Raw genomic sequence first — 27,865 nt, 5'->3', positions numbered from 1 at the left:
CTGATTATCCAAAGCCTTCATCATCTGCCCTCTTCCTATCTTTCCTACCTCCTCCCATCCTCCTTCTTTTACTTTATCCTGGTGGGACCGTTCAGGATGTCCAAGTTTTTGCCCACATGGTTCTCTGTGCCTTCTGCCATCTTCAGCTGAGTTCTCCTGATGCTGTGCCTTCCTCTCCAGGAAGCCTTTCTCCACCACATTCCCTCCCGACTGAGCTTCTCATCTGCATTCCCATGACACCCTGGGCTCACCTCTGCAGCAACTCTGGCCATACCGTGTTTATCCATTTATATCGTTCTCTCTTGGCGTGACCAGTGGTCTCCCAAGTGGAACCATGTGATTCAGAAAGGGGAAGGAATAGCACAGGGCACTCCGTAGGAGAGTCCAACAAAAATGAAAATATATGGGCATTGATTCTTACCTATCATTTTTATTTTCATATTTTCTAATGGACATACTATATGAATAGGAGTAGCTATGCATGTATTGCAGTGTATGTGTATTAATATGACAAGGAGTATGGGCACTTTGTGCTTACCGATAACTTCCCTGGATTCTATATTCTCAGAGGTGAGAATCTCTTCATTTTCCAGTATATAATACGGGAATAAAAATGGTGGCCGAACTACAACCAAGATCGGAATTGTGCTCTCACACAAGCCTGTGAGCAGGCAGAGCAGTCACCAGGAGCGACTGTTGCCATTTGGAGCTCCTACAGGCCCAAAAACTCAGCGTCAAAGAGGGAGGCCAGGACAGCGCTTTGCAGGAATATCTTGTTTGCTGTCAGAGATGATTTCCTTTCTTACTAGCAGGACATCTTGCTGTTGAAGTCAGAAATTGTCATGGTGACAACCTGGGGAGGAAGTTTATCCAAGAGCTCTAGGTTAGCATCTGTGGTCAGACACAGCCCAACTCAGAATTTTAATTTCCACATTGCAATTCATAATGTGGATCCACATTTTTTCTCCTTGCCAATGCAGTTATGTCAGAATGTCTTTTTCAGTAACAGTAACTAATATACTTTTGAATGACTATTGTTTTTTATTCTTAAAATTAATGTGTGTCCTTTAGGAAATAATTCAACTCTAAGACACAATGTAAGGATTAAATTTATCCCTTAAGAAAGAAAACCTGATTCTTCTAATTTAAACAAAGAAGAAATATATAGGCTGGTGCCGTGGCTAACTAGGCTAATCCTCCACCTGTGGCGCCGGCACCCCAGGTTCTAGTCCTGGTTAGAGCACCGGATTCTGCCCCGGTTGCTCCTCTTCCAGTCCAGCTCTCTGCTGTGGCCTGAGAGTGCAGTGGAGGATGGCCCAAGTGCTTGGGCCCTGCACCCGCGTGGGATACCAGAAGGAAGTGTCTGGCTGCTGGCTTTGGATCAGTGCAGTGGCGGTCATTTGGGGGATGAACCAACGGAAGGAAGACCTTTCTCTCTCTCTCTTTCTCTCTCACTCTCTCTCTCTCTGTCCAACTCTGCCTGTCAAAATATAAATAAATAAGAAATGTATGCAGTTATCGGCCAGCGCCGTGGCTCAATAGGCTAATCCTCCGCCTTGCGGCGCCAGCACACCGGGTTGTAGTCCCAGTTGTGGCTCCGGATTCTGTCCCGGTTGCCCCTCTTCCAGGCCAGCTCTCTGCTGTGGCCAGGGAGTGCAGTGGAGGATGGCCCAAGTGCTTGGGTCCTGCACCCCATGGGAGACCAGGATAAGCACCTGGCTCCTGCCATCGGATCGGCGCAGTGCGCCAGCCGCGGCAGCTATTGGAGGGTGAACCAACGGCAAAAAGGAAGACCTTTCTCTCTGTCTCTCTCTCTCACTATCCACTCTGCCTGTCAAAAAAAAAAAAATAATAAAATAAAAAAAGAAATGTATGCAGTTATTAAAGAATAAGAATTAACTTTAAGGAAATAGCTCAGATTGCATTTTATGATGTGTAAACATAAGATTTCATCATACCTACTTTTAGCAAGGAAATATGACATTTAGCACTAACATGTCTAATATTAAAAATGTAGATGTATTTTTCTTCTTAAACAAAACCACTTTTGTAACAATATAGGCCCATGAACTTTTTACATAGTTTTAAATCTCAGTCGAGCCTAAATCATAGGGTTGACATTTTTTTCACCATTGTATCACCCAATCTGTTTTATTTGAAATCTAACTTGCATTAAATGCAGGGCTACAATGATAAACCTAGTAACTTATCTGTCCACCCACAGAACATGAATCTCTATCAAGAAGAGTCAATCTTTTCTTGAAGGAGATTTTCTTGAGAAATTTGTCAGCCACAAAGTGTAAATTTTAGTTGGTGTCCAAATCAAATATTAGAATGAGTCAAAGATGTGAAGAAAGTTGATTAAAAACCATGAGTGCCAAGGGGAAAATGAGATTAGAAAGTGAGATTTATTATGAATCAGAAAGAGGATTTACAAAAGAGAACTGGCTGGAGAAACCTGGCTACTTCTGAAGAGAATCTGCATTTGCCATTCAAAACCCAGCACCTCTTCTACGTGTCCTCTGTGCGTCTCTGAGGAACAGTGCCATTCTTAACATGCAGGAACTGTGGGAACACCTTTTCTGCGGGCAGGCTCTCTTCTCCAATAGATGCAGGCTACGTGAGTGTCAGTCAGTTCTTCAGTCTTTCCTGTCAGGCTCAGCTCTTCACTGTCCTTAAAGTGCCAAGCCTTCCATTCTCCAAGTCTTATCTGTTCATAAAGATGTGTTCACATTTTATCAGCTCCATGGAACCTTCGAAAAAACTCTGATCCCCAATCCATGTTTCTTCATTCTGAGGACCCTGGTTACTTGGGATGAAGCTGGGAAAGTAAAATAGATTCATTAACTGCTGAGTGTCAGGCACCATAGCAGGTGCTATACATACTTTCCTTATGGAGAAGGAAATGTAATCATGAAAAGATGCAAGTAATTTGTTCAGTTTAAACAGCAGATTGCAACCTTGGCTGCATATTGGAATCACCTGGAAAGCATTAAACGCTGTAGATGCCTGAGTCCCACACCTGGGGATTCTGACATAATATGTTTGTAGTACAACCTGGGTATGGGGACTTTAAAAACTTTCTAGGCAACTCTAATATGAGGTTCCTGGGGCTAATTAGAGGCAGAGCCCAGGTATGCATGTCTCCAGAGCCCAGGGTTTCACTACCACAGATATTCAATCATGAGTGACCTATTATTATGCTGTAGTTCTTTTATATGAACAGATTGTACTCTCCAACTGGATTAAACATTTGTGAGGTTTAGCATTGTAGTTAGGAGCATGGACTTTGAAACAGACTGCTCCATTTGAACCCTGGATCTACCACCTGCTGGCTGGAGGATCTTGGACAAGTCACTTATCGCTGAGGATATTAGGGATGTTAGCAGATTTAAATTAGTGCACTGAAGTGCTTAGAGCATCCCTGCCATTTGGGAGGTGCTATGGAGACGTTAGCTATTGTGTTTAATGCCAATAGCACCTAACACCTCAACAGGGTAGACGCTTAATGTATTCAATGAAAATCCTCCTAGAGTGAAATATATGGCAGGAGGAAGCATCATTTACCATTCCTTAGATTGTGTAGAACGTATTGAGTAGACATCCAATAAGACAGTTTCCAGGAATTACTACACTGAAAGAGTAGGCAAAAACAAAATTTTTAAAAAGGAGCAAATATATCTACACCACTGTTGAATTATTCTGTATGTCTACTCCAGTTCACCATGCATCCCCTAAAGTGATTCTGTAGTTCATTTTCTTCTCTTCCGTGGAATTAATACTTTTAGCATCTCCTTTTCCTTTTATTTTCTTTTTTTGTCTCACCATATACTCATACTTCTGTTCCTTTCTGTAGTCAATCAGTAAATGCCATAAGCTATACGCTCTTTAATAATTCCTTATTGCTATTTCCACACTCAGTCATATACACAGTTCTGACATCCCTGAAGTAATCAATGTGAAATGGACGTTTATCTCCTAAAAGCAAAAATTCTTCCCACAAAAATTTGTATCACACCAGTTCCTTTTTCTAACAGTACCAAAAGTCAGAGCCAGAATGAATAGTTTTAAATTAATTTTTTCCATTCTAATTCAAAAATGGGGTGAGACTGTCTCCTCAGTATTTTGAAAGAAAATCATGCTCCAGTAACATAAGCAAGACCCCTAGGGAAGAGATGATTGCCAGAGACACCATTGTATTCTCCATCCCAGAGAGAAATAGCCTCTGTGTGTATGTTTAAATAATGTACTATGTTCACTCTCCATTTCTGAAAAGATGAACAAGGAAAAAACAAAAATAAGATTATATATTTTCCCAATAAATTATTAAAGCATGTGCTCCTATAAAAGCAGAAATGATTCAAATACATGTTATTTTAATTTTATGAATAAAAAGAAAAGATCTTATTAAATGCATAGAGAATATTCACTGATCTCATCTACTTAGTGCTTTATCTCTCCTAGTAACTAACGGTGAATATGACATTGCAACTATGCTCTGTCCTTTAAGTACGTTATTCCATTACCTACTCACACCAGTCATGTGAGGATCATACCACACATCTCATCTAACCAGTGATTAAATTAAGAGATGAAGAGATTCAGACTCCAAAAGTCTTCAATCAAATTAAGGAAAAATAACTAGTCTTCAGCAATATATGACAAAAATACTGAAATGCCTCTCTTGTATCTTAAATCTCTAGAGAGCAGGGAATACACATATCTGTTTTTGGCTTGGTAACCTAGTAAAAGGTTCAGCCAATAAACAGTTGAGGCCAGCTGCCAGTTTGGAGGGTTCCAGTCTACTTTGGTCTTATCAAAGTGCCTATGGTACTAGTTGGAAATAAGTAATGAGTGAATAGTAGCTCATCACTTGGGTTTTTTTAAAGATGTTTAAAATTTATTTGAGGGGCCAGTGCTGTGGCGTAGTAGGTTAATCCTCTGCTTGCAGCGCCAGAATCCCATATGGGTGCCGGTTCTAGTCCCGGCTGCTCCTCTTCCAATCCAGCTCTCTGCTGTGGCCCGGGAGGGCAGTGGAAGATAGCCCAAGTCCTTGGGCCCCTGCACCCATGTGAGAGAATGGGAAGGAAGCACCTGGCTCATGGCTTCAGATCGGCGCAGCTCTGGTCGTTGTGGCCATTTGGAGAGTGAACCAACAGAAGGAAGACCTTTCTCTCTGTCTCTCCCTCTCACTTTCTGTAACTCTACCTGTCAAATAAATAAATAAAATCTTAAAAAAAATTATTTGAAAGGCAAAGTTACAGGTAGAGGGAGAGAGAGAGAGGGAGGGAGGAAAGGAGGAAGGGAGGGAGAGAGAGAGAGAAAGAGAGAGAGAATCTTCCATCCTTTGGGTTAGTCCCAAATAGATGCAATGGCCAGGGCTGGATCAGACCAAAGCCAGGAGCTTGGATCTCCATCTGAATCTCTTCTGTAGGGACAGGGACCATTTTCTGGTGCTTCCCCAGGTGTATTAGTAGGGAGCTGGATTGGAATGGAGCAGCTGGGATTCTAACAGGCACCCCTACGGGATGCCAGTGTTTTAATGCCTGCTCTGATCACTTAGGATTTTTTATTAGTATATTGTTTCATGAAACAAAGCTCAGATTTTATTTCTATGGAACTGTGTTATTTCAGAATATTGCTACCAGTTGCTATTCTATGTGGGTTGCAGGAGGCCATGTGTCCATTGCTCCATTGGATGTGTATGGTAAGAATAATCTTACTATGTCTGGAATGGTGTTGCAGAGCTGACATCTAAACTTGCAAACTATAAATTTCACCAATAGAAACTGAACCAGGAAGTTTTGCCATCTATTCCAGGCCAGTGGATTGTGCCTTGCCTTAGTTGTTCTGACAACAGGACCTGTGACTGGAGAGAAATAACTTGGCAGCCTCACAACTGCCAACATGGTATCCTCATGAAGCCCCAACTCCAGCAGTGCCTACAAGGAAGGAAGGTAGGTTCTGGATCCAGCTGGGGGCAGTTTTCCACTTACGCCACCTGCAGCACTCAATGCCATACAGCTGCACCCTAGACCAATTTCTGCTGTCTAGCTCCCAGGGCATAACTAACCAAATATAATTTGCCTGGTTGAATCCTGTGTAGATGCTGTCATAGAATACCCTTAATTCTTGCTCAAAATGCTCATTTTTTTTCCAAATAAGTCTATTTGACAGATGGAGGATTTTAAAGTCATGCCCTGTGCTGACCCATTTCCAAGTGTGTTCTCAGCATAAATTGGTAGGAGCCTACCATGTCAGCAGACAGTTGGCAGGTCTGAGCAGCTGGCCTGGTTGACTACAGCTCCAGTAAGCACTGCTTTATAAAAGACACCTGCAGCTCAATGCAAGAAATCAAATGTTCCTGCATGCAAGATTCGCTTCTAAGCTTACCAAGTGCATGATGTTGTTTCCACACACTAACATTGCTGCTCTTCTTTCACGTCCCTGGGCAGGTCTCACGTGGACCTCACTAGGCTGGTCTTTCTTTAGTGAGGATTCTAAGCTGATTTCTTGGACATGCAGTGTCTCCTTGCTAGGCATGCTCTGTCTAGGTAGAGTCCGGCAGAACTCTCGGATGTGTGAAATGGGCACATAGACTGAGGTGCTTGGGTAACATCAAGTAAGTAATTTTTAACCAGATTTTCAAAGAACTTTTATCAGGTGGATATTTTCCTATACACTTGTTTGTAAATGCTCACACATTGTCAAAGCTGATCTCAAAAATGGGTTTTTACAAAGCTCTATTAATGCATAAAGGATGTATGCTGAGTTTTCCATCAGCAAATAGTTTAGGGGGAATGACAGGAAGTGAGGAATGGGGCAGGAAGATGGACATATCCCCAGGGATGTCAGTGTAAATGCTCCCATTTTCATGGTTGTGAATTTCTAAAGACAGGACAATAGCATTGGTTATTTTTAAGGGAAAAGGGAGTCAATCAGTTAGAAACACAATTACTGTCGGTATTATTAACCGAGAACTTTCCTGCACTTTAAAGCTACCAGACTATAAGATTCCTGACAGCAGGAAATGTGTTTGATTCACTGCAATACTCTCACTGCTGTAACAACTTTTAATGCATAGTAATAATGACAAATATGTGTTAAGAAAACAAATAAATGAAAAATCTTATTTAGTCTTAATCACTGCTTTGTGAGGTTGAATCTGTGGTCGCTACTACTCAGGCATCTTTTATCACCAACATGAAAAGTCCAGCCCCCACATCCTGGAGACACAGCATCAGGGCATCCTAAAGATAGTACTACCACAACACCTAGGCTTCTCTAGACCCAGGAGGCCATTCTGAGCTCGAAATTCTTGGCGCTTAGGAAAATTCCAAGTAGATAGCACAATCTATTCACTTGAAAAGTAGTAGATGTTAGTTTAAGTTCATGAAATCCCCTGGCTTTGGGCATGCCACATATTGTTTCTCAGGCTCATTTTCTACATCTTTCAATCGTGGGGCAACGAAGATCTAAACTTCTCTGAAGATTAATCTACTTTTTAGGAAGCTCAAGGACTTTTGCCCTGCATCTTAGCTTGAGCTACTATACAAAAGTACCACCAAGTAATTAGCTTAAATAACAGGCATGGCTCTCCCACAGTTCTGGTGGCTGGGAGTTTATCAGGGTGATGGTATGGCCAGGTTCTGATAAGGGTTGTCTTTCTCCTGGCTTCTCTTGTCTTCCTTTTTGCTGTGTCCTCACATGGTTGGGGGAGGGGGGGCGGACAGACGCTAATCCCATTAAGAGGATTCTTGATTCCAACAGATAAAGTGGTCTTTATTTTCACTCATCAAACCCGTCTGCTTAATTCTGCTGCTCCATATCAGAGATCTTGCAGTATCAGTTATCCCCAATATGTTACCACAGAGCAGAGTCCAGCTAAACCCCTAACAAAGTTAAGTTCTTAATACTTTTTATAACTTTCTCAATACTTTTTATAACTTTTGTGATGTAACTTTGTTCATTCATTTAAAATTTGTTCAATTAAGAATATGTTCCAGAGGGCAGGTAGTTAGCTTAGTGGTTAAGATTCTTGCATCCCATATCTGAGTATCTGAGTTTGATACCCAGTTCACCTCTCATCTTCAGCTTCCTGCCAATACAGATTCTGGGCCTCATTGACCATGCTAGATTGAGTTGATAGCTTCAGCTTTTTTGTTCTTTTTCATTTGATTTGAAAAGGAGAGAGATGGATAGAGAGAGAGATCTTCCATCTGCTGGTTCACTCCCCAAACGCCTGCAAAAGTCAGAGCAGGACCAAGCAAAAGCCAGGAACTGAGAACTCAATCCAGGTCTCCCATCTGGTAGAAGGGACCCAAGAACGAAATGATCATCTGCTGCCTCTCAGGGTGTGCCTTAGCAGGAAGCTGGATAAAAGCAGAGGAGCTGGGACTCAAACCAGGCACTTGATACTGGATGTGGGTGTACCAAGCAGTGACTTAACTGCTGTGCCAAGTGTCCCCTACCACCCAACCCTGACTCTTGGTTTTGGCTCCAGTCTAGTTCCAGTTTTTGCTGGCATTTGGGGAGTGAACCAGTAGATAGGAGTTCTCTGTCCATGTCTTTGCCATTCATTTTATAAAGAATCTTTTCCCAGAAGTTTGCAAAATGATCCTTGGAGGTGTTGGCAAACAGAAGGGCTGGTCATGGCTCTAGCATGGGAATGGATGTCAGAGAGGAGCCCAGTTCAGGCCCTGGACTCAGACTGTGAACTGGAAAAGTCTTCAGGAAGTGGCTGGAAAGAGTGGTGTTCATTGTTGGTGGCAACCTACAAACTGCATTACTTTGAAATAATGTAATTGAAGTAGAAAAACTGTTCCTGAAAGCAACTACCCTGAGAACAACGTTGCTCAAACCGACTGCTCTCTTTGACTTCCCTCTCTCTGAGGAAACAGGCCTGGAGTGCTGATGAGGGCAGAACCAAGAAGATAGGGAGGCTCAAGGGAGAACTCCGAGGTTCTTGCTTTGTGATGTGCTCCAGTGTACCTACTTTGTCTTTTATAAAAATGAAGACCTACATAAGCATGCAGTTTCTTTTTTTTTTCTTTTTTTTTTTTTTTTTTTTTTTGACAGGCAGAGTGGATAGTGAGAGAGAGAGACAGAGAGAAAGGTCTTCCTTTGCCCTTTCTCTCTGTCTCTCTCTCTCACTATCCACTTTGCTGTTGGTTCACTCTCCAATGGCCGCCGCGGCCGGCGCATTGTGCTGATCCAAAGCGAGGAGCCAGGTGCTTTTTCCTGGTCTCCCATGCGGGTTCAGGGCCCAAGCACTTGGGCCATCCTCCACTACCTTCCCGGGCCATAGCAGAGAGCTGGCCTGGAAGAGGGGCAACCGGGATAGAATCTGGTGCCCCGACCGGGACTAGAACCTGGTGTGCCGTCGTCGCAAGGCGGAGGATTAGCCTGTTAAGCCACGGCACCGGCCGCATGCAGTTTCTAATGGTGTAGTAACCTGAAGACTTTCAATCAATATTGAAAACCCAGGTTTTTAACTGGAAATCCAGAAGTTTAGCTGTTGTTAGGAATAAATAGTTCAAACATATTGTGCGACAATAAAAGCAGAACTTTCTTTTAAATCCCAGTTGCAGCAAGTTTTAACTTCTGGGGACATGTCAAACTGAGTTATCTTTCTCCAAAGAATCAAATTAAAAGGCAACAGAATTTGATCAGGCTACTGAGAATTATTGGAAAGTTAGGCCTTCAAATAGTGTTCAGCTTGCTTTAGAATCTCCAAGTAGTCATTTCTTTCAGCTTAATTTCCTTATGTTGTTCTGACCTTCTCCATCTTTTTCCTACTGCTTTCTGTTGATGAATGCCAAGACTATCCTTGGGAATGCAAGCCCACCTATGGGGAAGGAACAAGACACACATCAGCTGAGAGTTGAAAAGAAGTCTAAGTTTCTGGTAGCTTTGACCAGGAACCTCACTGTACTTAATGGCCTATGAACAGGAGCATATCTTCCATACCTCATTTGCCCTCATTCCTATAATTACATTAACAGAGGAAAAATGGAGCATGCTCCCAGATGGCAAGGCGGAGCCAGCTTTGTCCTTGGAATATTTGTGTGGTCCATTTCTATAGCAAATCTGTGTGTATGGAAGGCAGATGAATGTGGGACCTCTTTTAAACTCTAAATTTATCCAATTATAATTTATTTCATTTATAGATTTTTGTTTTTATGTAGATTTTCTGCTGTATACTTGTGTTGAATCAATGCAAAATCAATTGAAAAAGAAACAATATTTGCAATTTTGCTTTCACACTTTTGTCTAGATACCCACCTCTTACTTAATAAACTCTGAATGGAGCATTTGTAAATTTTATCAAAATATAACCTGTAATCACACTCTGAAATACATAAGAAATAGTTCAGAGGTGAGCATTTGGGCTACTAATTAAAGTCTATCAGTTTGGACAATGCCCATATCAGAATACCTGAGTTTGATTCCTGGCTCTAGCTCCTGACTCCTGATTCCTGCTGATGTGTACTCTGGGAGGTAATAGTGATGGCTCAAGTAGTTGGGACCCTGCCACTCATGTGGGATAGGATACCTGGATTGAGCTCCTGACTCCCAGCTTCTGCTTGGCTCAGCCCTGGCCATCACAGGCATTCGGGAAGTAAACCAGTAGATGGGAGCTCTCCCTGTCTCTCCTCTCCTCTCTTTCTATTGATTGAAAACTGCTCAGAATTTAGATGAGTATGAGTATTAAGATATCTGAAAGAAGAATGCAGTTAATAAAAGTAAGTATCAAAAGGCATTGTTTATGAAAACAGAAAATGTAACAAGATTTTAAGTAATGTACTCAAATTAAATAATGGGCTTAAAGGTGTTTAAATTTTTGAAGTGCAGATAATTTATAATAATATGTTCTGACTTACATGTGAATTCCTTTATGATAGCATATTGCCTGTCAGTTTCAATAAATGGGAGTGGGCCAGAGTGCACCTCACTCTAGGAGAGGAAGACTTAAACACGATACCCTCCTTCAGCACTCAGTAAGTCCACCAACAGTTAAGGGAAAATGGCAATACAGTGTACAGACATAATTGTTTTCCATGCAACTAGAATATCTATTTGTAGGTGATGTTATGTAGTTACTTGCTTTCATTTTTAGCAAAATTTCATGGGTTTGAGAGTGATTTTCCTAATCTCAATTTTAAATTTGTTTTTGACCCCAAACAACATTTTGGCTATTCATCAATAGCAAATTTAATTAACATGCATGATTGAAAAACATTCATTGAAACCACATCACATTTTGTAGAGAGATGCTTTGTTGAACTGGATTTTCATCGTGACCTCCATAAAATGAACTATCTGATCAGTCTCAGCTCCATGTTACTGAACCACTCCTTGCTTCAATTAGCCCAGCTTTATATATATTTATATATATATGATATACATACATATACATACAAATATATATATATATATATATATATATAATTGAAAGAGTGTCAGGGAGGGGAGTGAGAAGAGGGAGAGACAGAGAGAGACAGAGAGAGAGAGAGGGAGAGAGAGAGAGAGCTCTTTCATCTGCTGGTTCAGTCCCCAAATGGCCACAACAACCAGATACCAGACAGATCAAAGCCAGGAAACTGGATCTCTAGCTGTCTGCCATGTGAGTGGCAGGGGCTCCAGTACTTGAGCCATCATCTGCAGCTTTCCCAGACACATTACTAGGGAGTGGATCAGAGGTGGAATAGCCAGGGCTCCAACTGTCACCCATGTGGGATACCAGTATCGCAGGAAGTGATTTAACCCATTATGCTACACCACCACCACCACCACCACCACTTGCTCAACTAGAAATGGTTCCTTTATCTTATGAAAGTAGTCATTCTCAATCTTATGGTTTTCTAGAATCACAGGCTATGGTTGGTCCTGAACTAGATATAATGAATAAGTCTCCTCACCTCGTTGTCATTATTTATAATTTATACCAAGGTGCAAACTTTGCAGTATACAGGCAAACTCTCGGGACAATGGGCAGGTAGCATCAGCTGCACATTTATATAACTTTTCCTCTTGGAAGATCCCAGTTGGTTTCTGTTAGCTGGGCTGAGTCCTAAGCTGGCATATACATGCACTTTCCATAGAGAGCTTCCATTTCTATAGACAGTGATTATAGAGCCCTATGCAGAAAGAAGGAGAAGAAGGAAGGAAATGATTCCAAAAATGGTTTTCTTTCTGTTTGTTGATACTACATGTAGCCAATTCTTTGTCAGCCTCATCAGAGCAGAAAAATCTGAGACAGTAATGAGCAGCAGGCATTTTACTACCCTCATACTGCACAACCCTGGTAGCCACCCAGGCTTCTTTTCATTTGTTTGTAATTTAATTTTATAACTGTGTTTTTGCTACTTTGGTGACTCTGGAGAAGAAGGTTATGGAGTAAAATATTTACACATCTAAGCTCTACTATTAGTTTCATCCATTCGTGATGAAATAAAATTGAATGAAAATCTCTATATATTTAAATCAAAAATTCGCAGTTTTGATTGAGTTTTTCCAGTAAATTATATTTCTTGCTATTATTTGTTCCAGAGAGCCAGCTTCTGTAAGAAGTCCTTTTGTGCATTATATGGATTATAAATTTAGTTTTTCAAATACTTTCCTCTTTTGCTATTTCATAGGTAGAAAAAAATAGAATGTAAAGGTTTAGTGTTTCCCTAGGAAGACTAAGTATGGAGGAGAATGGGGTAGGGATGACCACAAACTCGGGTCATGAAACTCAGTCCCTCTTCTTCTTGGTCAAGAACTTGACTATATTTCTCAGTGTGAGCACTGGACTAAGTTCTAACCTATGGAATGGGTTCAGCCATGAAGTGCCTAGCTTCCAGAGCTGGCTCCTAGAAAACCTAAATTTTTCCTCCTTCCCCAAACTAAATAGCAATTACCAGGGAGTTCTTGGAAGTCATAACTCAAGAAGTCTCTGTCCTGAGGCGAGTGTTTGGAATAGCAATTAAGATGCTGCTTAGGATGCTCACCTCCCATGTTTGAGCCCCTGGGTTTGAGTCCAGGTTCCATTTCTGACCCAACTTCCTGGTGCTAAAGCACACTTTGGGAGGCAGCAGGTGATGGCTCTACTAGCTGGATTGTTGCCACCCCCATACAAGACCCAGATTGAGTTCCCTGATCTTGGCTCTGGCCTGACTCAGCTCCTTCTATTGAGGACATTTGAGGAGTGAACCAAAAGATGGGAAATTCTCTCTCTCTCTCTCTCTTCATTTCAAATAAATAATAAACAAGTAGAAACTCAAAAAAAAAGGAAGTCGCAGTCCAACCACCCTGATATTCCTGAATAAGCTTTCTGCCCTCCCCCATATATACACTTGACTGGAACCTCAGGACCATGTTTCTTACAGAAATAAGCTTCAGTTTTGTTTGAGCCACTTTACATTTTCTTAACACAATTTGTTATAGCAGTTAACCTATCCCATCTAATACAGGAACTGTAGTATTGAGAAATTGGAAATGAAAATAATGATAAACTTTTTTTTTGTTTTTTAGTAAGCGTATTTTAAAGCAACCTCAGACATTAGTACAACCTAGGAACAAGATATGTGTTCAGGTCCCATGGTCCATGATGATATGAAAAAGAGCCGGAAAAATTCCAGCCCCTCTATGCACTCTTTGCTCACACTTCGTGCATAGTTGGGAATAGAACAGTGGCAATACTTTTGGAAACACATCCTTGCTTCGAACTGATGAGCAGGGGTCCAGCCTCAGGACACATCCAGGGTAGTGATATTTCTGCTCCTCTCCAGAGTCTACCTATGCAGGAGCAGGCTCAGCTTATGGTGTCAAAGGACCAGAAAGGAGGTGCTGCACAGGAAAATGCCATTCAGTCATTGGAATAAAGTTGCTATAAGCACACAAATTACAAGTAGCATTATTCATGTGGTGACCTTATTGAACTAGTGCTTAATCTGACTCTTAAAGCACATTTATCCATAAGTAGAAATAAAATTTATTTAAACTGATTTATACTAACTCTCATATGAATTTTCAAAATGTTCTTAAGCAGAATGGACTTATTATTACTGCTGTCACTGCTTTTAGGATTTTTCATTATTATAAAAAATTAGTATATATTGATTTTAGAAAATAAAAAAAGCAAAAAGAACAAACTGTCATGATATTACATCAGAAGGATCAGAATTAACTTTCTAGGATGTTTTCTACACACCCACATATTTTTTTCATTTGCAAAAATGCCATCATAATCAATATTCTGATTGCACTCAGCTTTTTATAAAAGTTAACATGAAATCTTCCCCCATAATATATTCTTATTGTAATACCGTTATTAAAAGCTAAGAAAATTGGGCCGGCGCCGCAGCTCAATAGTCAATCCTCCGCCTTGCGGCGCCGGCACACCGAGTTCTAGTGCTGGTCGGGGTTGCCCCTCTTCCAGGCCAGCTCTCTGCTGTGGCCCGGGAGTGCAGTGGAGGATGGCCCAAGTACTTGGGCCTGCACCCACATGGGAGACCAGGAGGAGCACCTGGCTCCTGGCTTCAGATCAGCGCAGTGCGCCGGCCCCAGCGCGCCAGCCGCTGCGGCCATTGGAGGGTGAACCAACGGTAAAGGAAGACGTTTCTCTCTGTCTCTCTCTCACTGTCCACTCTGCCTGTCAAAAAAAAAAAAAAAGCTAAGAAAATTGAAGAAGTATATTGTAACTTACAATAACTAGTCATTTATTCTATATATTGCTTCCAATTTATTTTGTTTCTAAAAATACTTTTTGATAGACAGCCTTAAATATTTCCTAGAAATGGAATTCCTTAAATCATTGCCAATTTAAACACACAATATCAAAGTTTTAATTAATTTATTAAACAAATGAGAAGCTACTTTTGTTCCAGGCAAAAAGCATTTTTGTCTCTGAGGATTCAGCAGGTAACAAAACAAAAAAGCCAAAAAAAAACCAAAAAACAAAAAAAAACACACCCTACATTCATTCATGGTGCCTGTACATCAGGATGTGTAAGAGTGTCTTTACCTCAAACTCCTAATATCACTGGACTTTTAAAATCTGACTTTGATGGCAGAGGTAACTATTTTAGTGTCATACATATGACTAGAAGTGATTATTTTTTATAAATGTTTAGCTGGTGTTTGTATTTAATTATACATTTTCCCTTTACTTATGCCAACATGTGCATGCTCTCATAAGGCAATAATTTCTAAAAGAGAGAGAAGAGTTGTAAATTGTATGACTGGTCATAAATATTTTTATGATAATATAGGCCTTTTAAGTAGTGGTTGTCCTTTAAAACAAATCTCCTACACATTTCATATTTTAAAATTCACTGTGTTTGAATGATCTAAATACTGAATACAAATCACGTGGCTAGAAGGAATAGTCTTTAATTCATGATATTATTTTTAAATTGTGTGCTGTGCATCTAAAAGAGCTGACCTTTTAAGTTAGAGATCTTTCAGTTTGGAATACCAATTAACCTCTCACAAAAACTGTTTCATTAACAGAATAACTATTCTTACAGTATCAACTGTATTTCCCTCTTCACACTTTCTCATTTCCATCTGCCACGCATGGAAAGGCATCGAAGATAAAAGAGCACTCTAGCAGAGTCTGCCCAAAACTATGATTATTCGATTCAAAAATGCTATCCAGATACTTGCAACTGAGAAAAATTTGCTTTGCAAATGATGGTGGTGATGGGTCCTTCTCAAGTCCACTTAGCTCCTGCCAGCCACTACTCATCTGCGGGGACACAGGGACCTGTTCAGAGAGAGCTGGTTCACTCATAGTGGCCATCCCTCTTAAACCCTTCCATCTCCAGCAGCCCTTCAAGTACTGCTGAGGGAGTCGGTTGCAGGGCTGGGAGGGCAGGGGAGAGAGAGACCGCTGAGATTTAAACACTTCTATCTTTAGCATTTTCTCTAAATGAGCAAATGAATTTGAAGTTCCCAGCAAGGCAATGTGAGTACACTGGAAGCACTGAAAAATGCAATTAACCTCTGTCTCACTCTCACTCTTGTTCTCATTCTCTCTCCCTTACAAATGGATAAAATTTTCAAAATAAAAATTTTAAAAGGGATGGGACTTCAGTGTAATAATTAAGTTGCCACTTGGGACACCTGCACCCTGGGAGGCAGCAGATAATAACCCAGTTAGGGTCCCTGGCACCTACATGGAGACCTGGATAGTGTTTTGGGTGCCTGGCTTTTGCCTGACTCAGCCCTGGTTGTTGGAGGCATTGAAGGAGTGAAACAGATGGAAGATATTCTCTCTCTCCCTCTCCCTCTCCTTCTCCCTCTGCCTCTCTCCTTTTCAAATAAAAATAAACAAACAAACTTTGAAGAAGAGGATATCAGGACAGAGAAACACACAGAGAAAGGCCATGTGAACACAGAGAGAGAAGACAGCCTCCTGTAAGTCATAGAGGACCCAAAAGGAGCCCATCCTGCTGGCCCCTTGATCTTGGACTTCTAGCCTCCAATCTGTGAGGAGGTGAATTTCTGTTGTTGCAGGCATCCAGTCTGTGGAATTTGCTGTTGCAGTCTTAGCACACTAATACAAGTAGAGTTGAATAATTGCTAATATCTGATAGTAAGAGCTTTCCTGATCATTAAAATTCCTCCTTAAATATTAGAAATTTAGGCAAATCTCATAGCAGGAAATCCAAGTTGATGAATTATTTTATTGCCTCAAATGGAATTTGAGAGATTCAGTGGCTGGAACCCTGACCTTTCATGCCATTCAATTTAGCTTATCATGCTTAAGGTTACAGTATTTGGTCTGAAGGGAAATTGAACAGGCTTTCTGGATTTCTCTGCAGTTACTTGGACATACTTTCCTTGGGAACAGTAAACCTTTGTAGAGTCTCACCAAATCCATGGATAGATATATGCAGAAGTGCCTGAGAAATAGTGGCAATCCCTGCTATTAAAATCAGAAGAAAATATGGGCATGAGTAATGGAAAGAGAAGTCTCAAAAGAAATAGAAAACACTGAAGAATGAATTAAATCTTGTCCAAAGACATTGACAGGGACTGTCTGTGACAAAAGTCCCTTTGGCATTTGATCCAATAAATATTTGTAAAGTGAATGCTTGGTGCTATGGGGGATACTAGAATTAGGAACTGACTGTGATGTCAGATACTTCTTGATAGAATATAAGAAAAATGTCACAGACACAAATAGCCATAATTGTGTGTAGACTTTGATCAAATCTGTGATGGAAGTAAAATGCAGTAAATTCACATGGAACAGAGAAGGTAATTCTGACTAAGGGCACTGGACAAGACCTGTTGATAAGTGGCCTTTTTGTAAGCTTTGGAGGTAGGCAGATGAGAATTTGGGATGGAGGAACTTCCAAATAGAGAGATGAACACAAGGGAAAACATTCAGTGCAAATGGCATTCAGAGAAAAAGTAAGAGTCCAGTACACTTATATGAGGGGAAACATTAAGAAGATGGGGCCATTGACCTTGCACTTGAGTCAAGGGACATGAGTTTGAATCCTGTGTTTGCTATTTACTGGATTTATGGCTTTAATCCTCCTGAGCTCAAATTTCTCATCTGTGAAAGGGAGATAATGATTCAAACCTCACAACCGTGCAGACTGAAAGTGAAATCTTTCAGCCAGCAAAGCCCTCTATGCAATAAAAATTTAGTAAATGTTATCTGAAACAAAGTAGTTTATACCTGATTCTGTGGGAAATGAAGAGCCAAAAAAATTGTTGAATGTGCAATTAAGATAACCAGTACTAGCCAGTGGGAAATGTGTTCCATCATTACTGTGTGTAGAATGCATTGATGGGCAGCTACTGTGCCAGAAGGAGGAGCCACTGAGAGAGCATCACCATAGTACAGCTGTGAGGCAGTGAGGTCCTGAAACAGGGCTGTGCAGGTGGGGATGGGCAGGAGGTCATGGGGGTAAGGGGTTTCTCTTGAAAGCCAGTTTCACTGGAATACGCACTCTGAGACCTAAACTGCTGCTCAGATTAAATTCCAGTCCTGTCACTCTTTTTGCAGATAGTGGCATGCTCTCTGATGATACCTGTGTAGAGTCTCAACTTTCACAGCTATAAAATAGAGAGACTGGAAAATCTCTTAGTGTCCCAAGAGCACTGAAATACTCCAAACCTATTTGAATCCATCAAATTTGCTAAGCTGATTAGATGAGAAATGGAAGACGTAAGGAAGGTAGACGCATTGAAGATAACAAAAAGGTTTAAACTAGAATTAATGATGGTGTTATTACCAGAAATAATGAAAGCAGAAAAGGGTACAGTGTTGAAGAACATAATGAATGTTATCTAACAGAGTGGGGCGCTGTCCCTCAAACAATTAGACACCTCGCTTTATGGGTGTTCAAAAATGTATTTCTTTTAGACTACCTCCTGAGCCATGTAAACATCAGATTTGAAAGCAAATTTATTTTCTTTAATTTACAGATCCTTTTCATTGGAGATTCAACCAACAGAGGCATCATGTACTATCTGATTGAAAGAGTGAATGAAACATTGCAGGAATGGCAGAAAGTGCATGGCACTAAATTGTATCACAATGTCAACAGTGGGAAGACGTTGATCAGTTACTCCTACTACCCTCAGTTCTGGATAAGCCCTTCATTGAGACCAACATTTGAAAAAGCACTTGAACATCTCTTGCAAAGGTATAATGGACGCATTATGAAGGCACAATGCCACACTGCACTGATGTTTGACTGGTAGTCATAATTGCTCACAGTATATCAAATGTGCTGAAAAGTTTAGATTCCAAGTAATGTGGCTGAAAATGAGTTGGAAATGACAGGGAGATCCTGTGATCAGGAAGCCAGATACGGTTCAGTGAAATGTGAGGCAATGCAGTTAAAATGTTTACCATCTGTTTTAAGGCAACATGTGTTGTTTTTCTTTCTGGATTTTAGATCACGTCCCCTGGAGAATACTGGCCAGACTGTATTGGTTGTTGGTGGTGTTCAGTGGCTTAATTCCAATCACCTGCAAATTATTCACAAGGTTTTGAAGAGGTAAATTTCTGCAACAATAGCTGCCACTAGTATTCTAAATTTAAAAGTGACTGAATTTTGTCCAGATTTTATTTGAAGAACAACTTGTAATTTAAAAATTGAGTGCTTAAAATCTAATTTAAAATACTCCAAAATACCTTTGTATCCAAATCACCACTCAGCCCTCCAGTGTCTAAATTTGCATTTACCATGGATGGAAACATGTTCCCTGACATATAAGAGTCTACCCATAGAGAAGACCTAATATTCCTCAAATTGTTAAAAACAAGAATTTAGTCCTATCTGCCAATCATGACATTCAAAAAGAACTCTGCTCTATTGGTTTATGTAAACAACAAACATCTAGAACTGTAATTCAAGTGTGTGACTTTAGCATTCTGATCATTTCATTCAGGGAAAATTTACTCAATATCCTAGTGATCATCAAAACTCTGGGAATTGGATTTCATCTGCCAGTGGATGGGGTGCATTTCTTAACACAGGTAAGCCCATTTCCTCTATGGTTCCTTTAAGAATTTCTACTAGAAAAGGACCCAAAAGGTACTATATAAAACTCATTAACCTTCATAAGAAGAAAAGGAGATAATATTCTTAAGGACTATTCTTTGAAATAAATTATAATTATTCCTGGAGACCAGGGGACCATATCCAATGGATGTATTGTAAATAATGCATTAGATTCATAAAGGAAGAAAGGATGTGGCAAACTACACAGAAATAATGAACAGAGGGGTATATGACAAAGATTATGCCTTAAGTATATCTTACAATGCTAATGTTTCATATAACTTTAAAAATGAAAAAAGCTACATAAAATGGTTTTCCTTTATTTTAGGTTCCCTCTGGAACGACAGATGAAATTGTCAGTATAAATGAGTCCTTTGGGAAAAGTGGTCTTTTTGAAGATGATTTCTGACTGATTTTTTTTTTAAAAAGAACCTTTGAAGTAGTATCATTGGTTTTTCCTCTGGTAGGATATTCATAAACGAAAGGGGTTAGAGGCCTCTGACCACTTCTCCTAGAAGATAGTAAATTGGTCTCAGCAATGAATGGAAGCCTGAACAGAAAAGAAGGGCAACATCTGCAGGCAAGAGAACCAGCTCTCTTGCAGCTCTTGTTCAAGTGAAGAGAGTTCATGGGCAGCTGTGGCTCAGTGGGAGCCCCGAGAGTCAGGGGGACAGAACATGGGCCACTTAAAATGTGAAGATGTGCAGGTTAATTTTTGTATCTATGTCGGATGCTCTTCGTTTTCCCCAGCAACACACACATGACCCCTCCTCCTTTCTCAGACTTTACCTACTTGGATGCCAAATCTTCTGTGATACAGAACAGGACAACTGGTAAAAAGTGGTCATGTAAAGCCTTGAATTTAGCATTCTGGGGTCCAGGGGGCAATTGAGTTGAGGCATTTAACCACTGAGGTAACTGGAAGATTTAAGGCCACTGGGGATCAGGACAAAAGACCTTTGATAATTTTTACCAATGAATTACAAATTGAGTCCCCTTTAACATGGTTTAAAGGCAACAGGTAACAATGTCAGTTCCTTCTTCAGGATTCTGGTAGCTCTGGTAACTCTGATTGCAACTTCTCACAGCACCTGGGGTACTTGTGGCCCCTGCTTACGTGAGATCACTAACTCAGAATGAATACATCTCAGCACTTCCTATGGGCCAGACTCTGTTTAACATGAGGCCTGCCACCAGAGCTTTGCTGGTGTTCAGCAATCTTTTCAAACCAAAAGGAGGGAGGCAGACCTAAGACAAACAAGAGAGAGTCATTGATAATTGCAAGGAAAGGCAGAACATAAATCTGAACTCCTTATCTGCTCTCCTCCATAGCCTTGCTCTTGCTACCAATGCACACATGTGCATCCATGTGAGCACGAACACACCCACCCACACTCCACACAAAGCTCAGCTTCTCAGGAACACCTGTTCTGTCACCTCTAGGCTTTGAAACCACTGCTTCCTCTTCCTGGATATCACTCTCCCAGCACCCCCTAACTGCTACTTTAAATGCTGCTGCCCTTGGGAGACTTTCTTTACACACTAGTCTAGATGGGCTTCTCTTTCCTTGAGTTCCTGTGTTAGTGTCTGTGGCCTTGCTCCTGTCACAGACTCCATTCAATCTTTGATTGTCTGTCTCTAATCCCACCCTGTGGACTGTGATCTTGGTGAGAACAAAGACATGGCAGGTGGGGAAAAGCTCGTATGGCTCATTCCATACCCCAAATGCCAAACACAATTCTTGGCACATAGCACTCATTCAAAAATGCGTGGTGCAGCAATAAAGGAGTGAACTTTTTTATGATTTGGATGCCCCCAAATCATGCCCCGCCCCCATCTTAATGATGATTCACACCAGTGTCCCAACAGGAATCATCTTTTGCCGCACAGACCCACTTGCTTGTGCAGAAATAGTAAGATTCAGCCCATTTCCTGGTGTGGGCCATCCAGAAGGGCCATCCAAGCTCTAGAACTCCCAGTGAGATGGGTTTAAGCCTCTACCACTCTGCAGTGCATCTCAACTGAGTCTCTCCCTGCCTAGTCCTTCCCATGCTCTTTCATGGATGTTGAACACTCAAGAACACTGCCCTATAAGCCTCATGAATGCAAATCTCTGCTTACGAGTCTGTTTCCCACATAACTGATCTTGTTCTAGAAAGTGCTTACTTTAAAGTTCCATGTCATTAGACATGGAAAAGTTGAGAAAGTACTTGTAACTGGACAAGCAAAAGGCCACAAACAATAGGGAGCAGACCACACAATACTCTTGTTTACTCTTTGAGGCACAGAATGAACGAATCATCTGTTTCCCTCTCCCTCCAGATCCTGTATGAGCCTTTTCTATTCAGTGCCTTTATTTTGAGGGAAACATTCTTCCTTGAATGTCACCTAAAAATAGGCATGCAAGCACATGCAAAAGAGAGTAAATTAGATGTATTTGCACTGCTTATTTTACATGGTAGTAGTTGGATTAACAAATGCAACTCATTGTTTGCTTTTTCACCTGTACAATGAAAAATCACAGGGCTGGCATAGTGGATAAAGGCACTGCCTATAGAGCTGGCATCCCATGTGGGCTCTGGTTGGAGTCCTGGCTATTCCACCTCTCATCCAGCTCCCTGCCACAGGGCCTGGGAATGCAGTAGAAGATGACCCAAGTGCTTGGACCACTGCATCCACGTCGGAGACCTGGAGGAAGCTCCTGGCTCCTGCCTTCAGCCCAGCCTCAGTCATTGCGGTCATTTGGGGAGTGAACCAGCAGATAGAAGAATCCTCTCTCTCTCTGCTTTTCAATTAAATAAATCCTCAAATAAAATAAAAATTAAAAATCATTTTTGTCTTAGAAAAGGGAATGAGATCCTCTCTACCCCCTCATGTGAGTCTGGAGTCTCCATGAAACCCACAGCAAAGCAAGAGCAACTGAGTAGGGATTCATTAGGGGAATGCCTGGAAAGGATAAAGAGCAAGTTCCAGACCAGTGTGCATCGCTCAGTCTTGTACCTCATATACTTTTCAGGCCAGCTATGTGTTGGTAACTGTGTTTGGCTATAATGTATCTAATAGGAAAGTTGAGCAAGAAAGATAGGCTGGGTAGGAAGAGTCTCAGATTGCAGCTCAGTTCTGAGAACTCTTGGCCATGCCATAGAGAAGTCCTGGACCTAGGGTTGTTGGTGGAATTGTCCTTTCTCCCTCCCTGCCCCCTTGACAGAGTGGACCTGAACTAGAACTCCAGCCATGCGGGATCCTTGCCTGGAACATGGTAGGGGAGGGAGGGAGTAATGTGATCCAAAGAAGCAGCAGCTGGGGCCTTCACTCAATGCTACTGCTCCCCAGAGCACACCCCTCTTTTCTCTTTCCCCACCCATCTCCAAGTAAAATCTCACCCAACACTGATAGGAACTCACACTTGAAGCCTCCCTGTCTTGCTGCCCCCTGCCCTTGAGAGAGCTACTCCCTTGCTTCTACTAGTCCTGTTGAATGGTAGGTTTTTCTCCAATAAGAGACTTACTGTTTATATATCAGTCTCTCCCATTAGAATGTGGTATCTTAACAACAGAGAAGCAATGACATATGTATCCTTGTATTCCTGTCCCTCAGCAAAAGATAAGCACAAAGCAGACACTAATTAATAGTCAAGTGACTCAGTGAACAAAAATACAAATTCTTAGAGGAGATTTGTACTTGTTATTTACAAATTTTTTTAAACTGAAAATTTTAAATTTTGGGGGGCAACAAGTTTAACCACTTTTTAAGGAAGGAAAAGTTGAAAATTGTGTGTCACTGTAGATATTGATATATTGATATGTTGTGTATAATAAATGGTTACATTTATGTTTTTGTGAAAAAAAATCAGAACACATTTTTATTTAAGAAATGCAGGTGAAATTCTTTATCTCAAAATATGATCAATCTGTGTGTAGAAAAAAAAGATGCCCTTTACCTGATTTCTGCCTGGTCATTCAATTATAAAATAATCCTTTGTTAATAAAATCCTCATTCTTCTGCTTTGCCATACAGGGTGAAGTACAGAACCTGTGGAAAGAAAATTTGATTATTCTGGATGCTGCAAAAAAATATGGCTATGAAGTAGTTGACACATTCACTATAACAATGGGGCGATACAAAGAGTTTCTACAGGGGAACTGTGGATGCCATTTCCATGAGGTATTCATGCTGACTTCAATTTTTATGGCTTTTGATTTTTTTCAAAAAATTTTGTTGTAGTTTTAATTGCATTTACAGTCTCATTTTGCAAGGGAAAAAAATGATGGCAAGAGGAAATTAAAGGATGTGTTCATCCTCACTCAGCCAAAGCAGGTAGTAATTATAACTTAAGCTCTACAAAAATGAAGTGATAAAAATAATTAGTATTTATGCGTATGGTTCAAAACTAGAGGCATTGGTCAATGCAGCCAGGAAGGCAGGAACCTGAAGACTGGAGACTTTCTCTAATAGACTTCTTCTGATCTTCTTAGAAATTTCATCCAAAGAAGGTGGCAAAATCCTTCAGTGTAGGCAGCTTGAAAATCTAATCTATTTAATGTGTCAAAATAACACATGATTTCTTTTGTTCGATTTTTAAAAATTTATTTATTTGAGAGGTAGAGTTGCAGACGGTGAGAGCGAGAGACATACAGAAAGATCTTCCATCCACTGGTTCACTCCCCAGATGGCCGCAACAGCCAGAGATGCACTGATCCAAAGCCAGGAGCCAGGAGCTTCTTCCGGGTCTCCCACATTGGTGCAGGGGCTCAAGGACTTGAGTCATCTTCTACTGCTTTCCCAGGCTATAGCAGAGAGCTGGATCTAGTCTTGGGAGCAGCCAGAACTAGAACTGGTGCCCATATAAGATGCCGGCACCACAGGAGGAGGATTAACCTACTGTGCCATAGCGCTGGCCCCACAAATGATTTTGCTTCATTGGTTTACCCATGGCATAACAAGAAAACATGTGCTTTGACTAGGTTTGTTGTTGTTGTTGTTTTTTGTTTTTGTTTTTCCCTTAGAGTAATACTGACTTTATTTGTAACCAGTAATTAAATAGGCATAGTTGAAAAGGTGATAGGAGAAAACAATGTTATTCTTTTTCTATCAAATTTCTCTGTAGTTTATTTCCTCTCTACCACTTGAATAAAGTCTTGTGTGGATGCCTTAAGTTTACAGTCATTTTCAGACAGTAAGACTTCTTCAGTCACTTTCAGGCCTAAGAGTATTCCATCAGTACTAAGCTTGTCCAGTGCTAGGGTGGGCATTGTGGTAAAGAGGGCTACATGGCTGTTCAGGATACTTACATTCTGTATTAAGTGTGTAGTTTGGAGTTCTGCCTCTGCTTCCAATCCAGCTTCCTACTTATGTGGATGGGAGGCAATAGATGATGAGCCAAGTACTTGGGCCTCCACCACCCGTGTTGGAGATCTGGGTGGAATTCCTGCCTCCTGGCTTCAGGTTGATTCTGGCTACCCTGGGAGTATTTGTGGGGTCACACAGTAGATGGAAAATACTCTCTGTCTCTTCTCTATCTGTGTCTCCCTGCCATATAAATAAAGAAATCTTTAAAAATAAATAAATAAAATTTTCCAGCCCTCAAAGCTTGAAGCAGGAAACAGAACATGAGAGGCTTCTTTGATTTGTCCCCATCTTGCTTTGCCACTATCTCCTCTTTTCTGCATTGAATCAGAGTAGAGCAGGGATATTAAGGACAAGAAATATCTTACATGACTGTATATGCATGAGCCAGCGATACACTTTCTGTGTATAGAGTGCTACTTTCTACTTTGAGAGTGCTTTTGTGAAATTCCTGGAAGAGACCCCCACTGGGACCTTCTGGCTACAACTTCCTCCATAAAGGCAATCTCCTGTGCAGCTGGATTCCATCTTTGGCCCCTTGACATCCAAGTGTCCATCACTCTGTTGGAAGTCACATCGTCACTTCAGGCATCCTCTTGGAAAATATTCAACTTGGCATTAGGCTTGCAATGTATACTTAGTTGCTTGCATTTGATCAACAGAAACACTCATGCCACCTTGCTCTGCTGCTTGTTTCTAGAAATACTATTAGTTGCCAATGAAGTCTTCTTCCTCTTGCTCTTCCTCTTGCTTTCTTAGTCCATGTCACATTAAAGCCAATCTCTAGTTGCAGTAGTGACAGTGTCTCTTACTAGTTTTACTACTACTCTCCAAAACTTAAATCTCCAAGCTGGTCTCTTGAAGGCCCCTTTCATATGGTTTAAAGCGAGGATGAAACAAATCCCCAAAGAAGCTTCACAGAGCATTTGGAAAATTCACATGGACGTTCCCTCTTTGGTCTTCCTCATCTCACAATTCTTGATGAGACAAGGGCTTGCAAAATTGGATTATGTACACACTTCTGCAAGTCTTGCATAGGCTTTGCAGACGATGCTTGGGACTGTTGTTTGGTTACAGGTCTCAGGAGCTTCAGTTGAAATGAGATGGAGTGTGCCTAGTTTATCTTCCTATCTAACATTGATTCGCTCATTCTTTCTTCACTCCCTTGGTAAATCAGAACACATTCATTAGTGGGTTGGCTAGTGAGCTGACAACTACAGCTTTCTTCTGATCCTGTTTTGCAACCGTTGTCTAACTGTCAGAATCCATCTCAGTCCCAGATTCGTACAAATACTCAAGAAGTTATTGATACTGCACTGGCTTTTCTCTGTGATTTCCTAATGGATTCGCATAATCCTTTTATATGACCAAGGGAATTTCATATGAGACAAGTGAGAGCCAGCAGCCACAGTAGAGAACGTGGCATTTTGCATTTGATACAGCAGTTTGAAACTTGGCCATGGTGCTGCAGAATATACTTGAAGCTGCAAGAGGTACTTTGTGTCTACTAATTTCTTTAATAAGAAAATATACCACCCTCAGAGTACTTATACTATTGCAAAAAGTCAAAATTTAGGAACACAAGAACAGATAACCTAAAAGAAAAAGAAACAATGAACTTTCATCTGAGCCAGCCCAGGATCCTACTTGGCCATAAAAACAAGCCAGTGGTTGCCAAACCCACAGAAAATGGGAACTTTGAAAGACAACATGCAGATTGGTTTTTTTGCCTCTTTTAGAAAAGTTATTTATTTATGTTTATATAATGTGTCTTCAATTAGTATTTGGGGTGGAGGAAGAGTGTCTGCTTTTCTCTTTCAGCTTTAGTGTTCTGAAAGTCTAAAAAGGAAATGTCCTCCAATGATTTCCAGCATGGATCCAATTAAAAACAGAATATGCCCTTCCCACATGATTGTATTACACATATCTCCTGCCACAATGTCAAACTGTTTATAACAATAGTCATGGAATTTGAAAACCACAAAAAAAAGACTCTTTGAACCATCAGCACCAGAATATTGGTTTATAATTATTACTAATAAAAACTACCCTTAATTTGCAAAAATAATGATATAAACATGTCAGGTAAAGTTACTTAACCTATTTGATTTTATAATTTCCTATAAATATCCTGCAGAAATTGCTTTTTTAAGCTCTGTTTATAAGGTACACTGCATTGAAGGCATGCCACATTGGACTTCCCTAAATTATCTCAGTTGGTTCCAGTGTCATGCTATCCAGCTTTAAGTTTTTATGATTAAGCTGAAACAATGCTTCAGAGAGCATTTGCCTTCCCAGCAACAGAGAGAAGATAAGATCATCTTTCTCAACTGACTCTTTATAAAATCTCTAAACCCATTCATTGCTTAGGCATAATTGTTGCTTAACTCTTGAACAATTTGTACCCCTTGTGCTTCAGGAAGTCTCTAGTGCTGACACTGGTGTTTTATAATCTTTCTAAACCATCTCCTAACATCTTAAATCAATGTTAGCTTATTGCAAACAGTCAAGAAAATCTAAAACTCCTTGTAAAGGAAGGTTTGATGATGAATGTAGCAAGCCAGGAAAAAGTCGATTACTGATCTCATACAAAACATTAAAGGGTAAATTCTATTGATAACTATCTCTTCTCCTTCTGTGCTCATCTCATGAGACTGGCAAAGAAAGTTTACCATAAAAGAACAGCAAGAATTGGAAACAGACCGTAAGAATTTTGGCTTGGGGCCTTGAATCTTCTGCTTTTCAGTTAAGCTATTCCCATAAGAGATTGAAGGATACCTGAGAAGAATTTGTACAATCATTACAGTAAAATCTTGAGGTTTCTTCATTGGTTTGTAGTTGGAGTTCTATCACCAATATAACAAACCTACCTGAGCGAACTCTTGTTGCCACAGGTGAGATTAAAGGTCTTGGAACATCATCTTCTTTATCTGTCAAGGAACCAAAGGGGAATGTGTTGTCACCACAAATCTATAAACAATTTCCCAACTGGTGTGCAT

General features: G+C 40.6%; 1 protein-coding gene across 2 annotated transcripts in view; it reads left to right on the top strand.

Moving 5' to 3' along the window:
* The window catches only part of CPED1 (cadherin like and PC-esterase domain containing 1), a 328,108-nt gene that overhangs the window by 283,979 nt on the left and 16,264 nt on the right, over window positions 1-27,865 (top strand). For both annotated transcript variants that reach the window (XM_062206775.1, XM_062206743.1), the window contains exons 17-21: window positions 5,821-5,957; window positions 18,436-18,656; window positions 18,912-19,013; window positions 19,408-19,495; window positions 23,538-23,684. In XM_062206775.1, the coding sequence (XP_062062759.1) occupies window positions 5,821-5,957; window positions 18,436-18,656; window positions 18,912-19,013; window positions 19,408-19,495; window positions 23,538-23,684 (695 nt within the window). The remainder of the gene's footprint in view (window positions 1-5,820; window positions 5,958-18,435; window positions 18,657-18,911; window positions 19,014-19,407; window positions 19,496-23,537; window positions 23,685-27,865) is intronic.

This window comes from Lepus europaeus, chromosome 1, assembly GCF_033115175.1.
Source record: "Lepus europaeus isolate LE1 chromosome 1, mLepTim1.pri, whole genome shotgun sequence".
NCBI classification, from domain to species: Eukaryota; Metazoa; Chordata; class Mammalia; order Lagomorpha; family Leporidae; genus Lepus; species Lepus europaeus.
The sequence above is the reverse complement of the archived record's forward strand: the minus strand, read 5'-3'. Positions and strand labels throughout refer to the sequence as shown.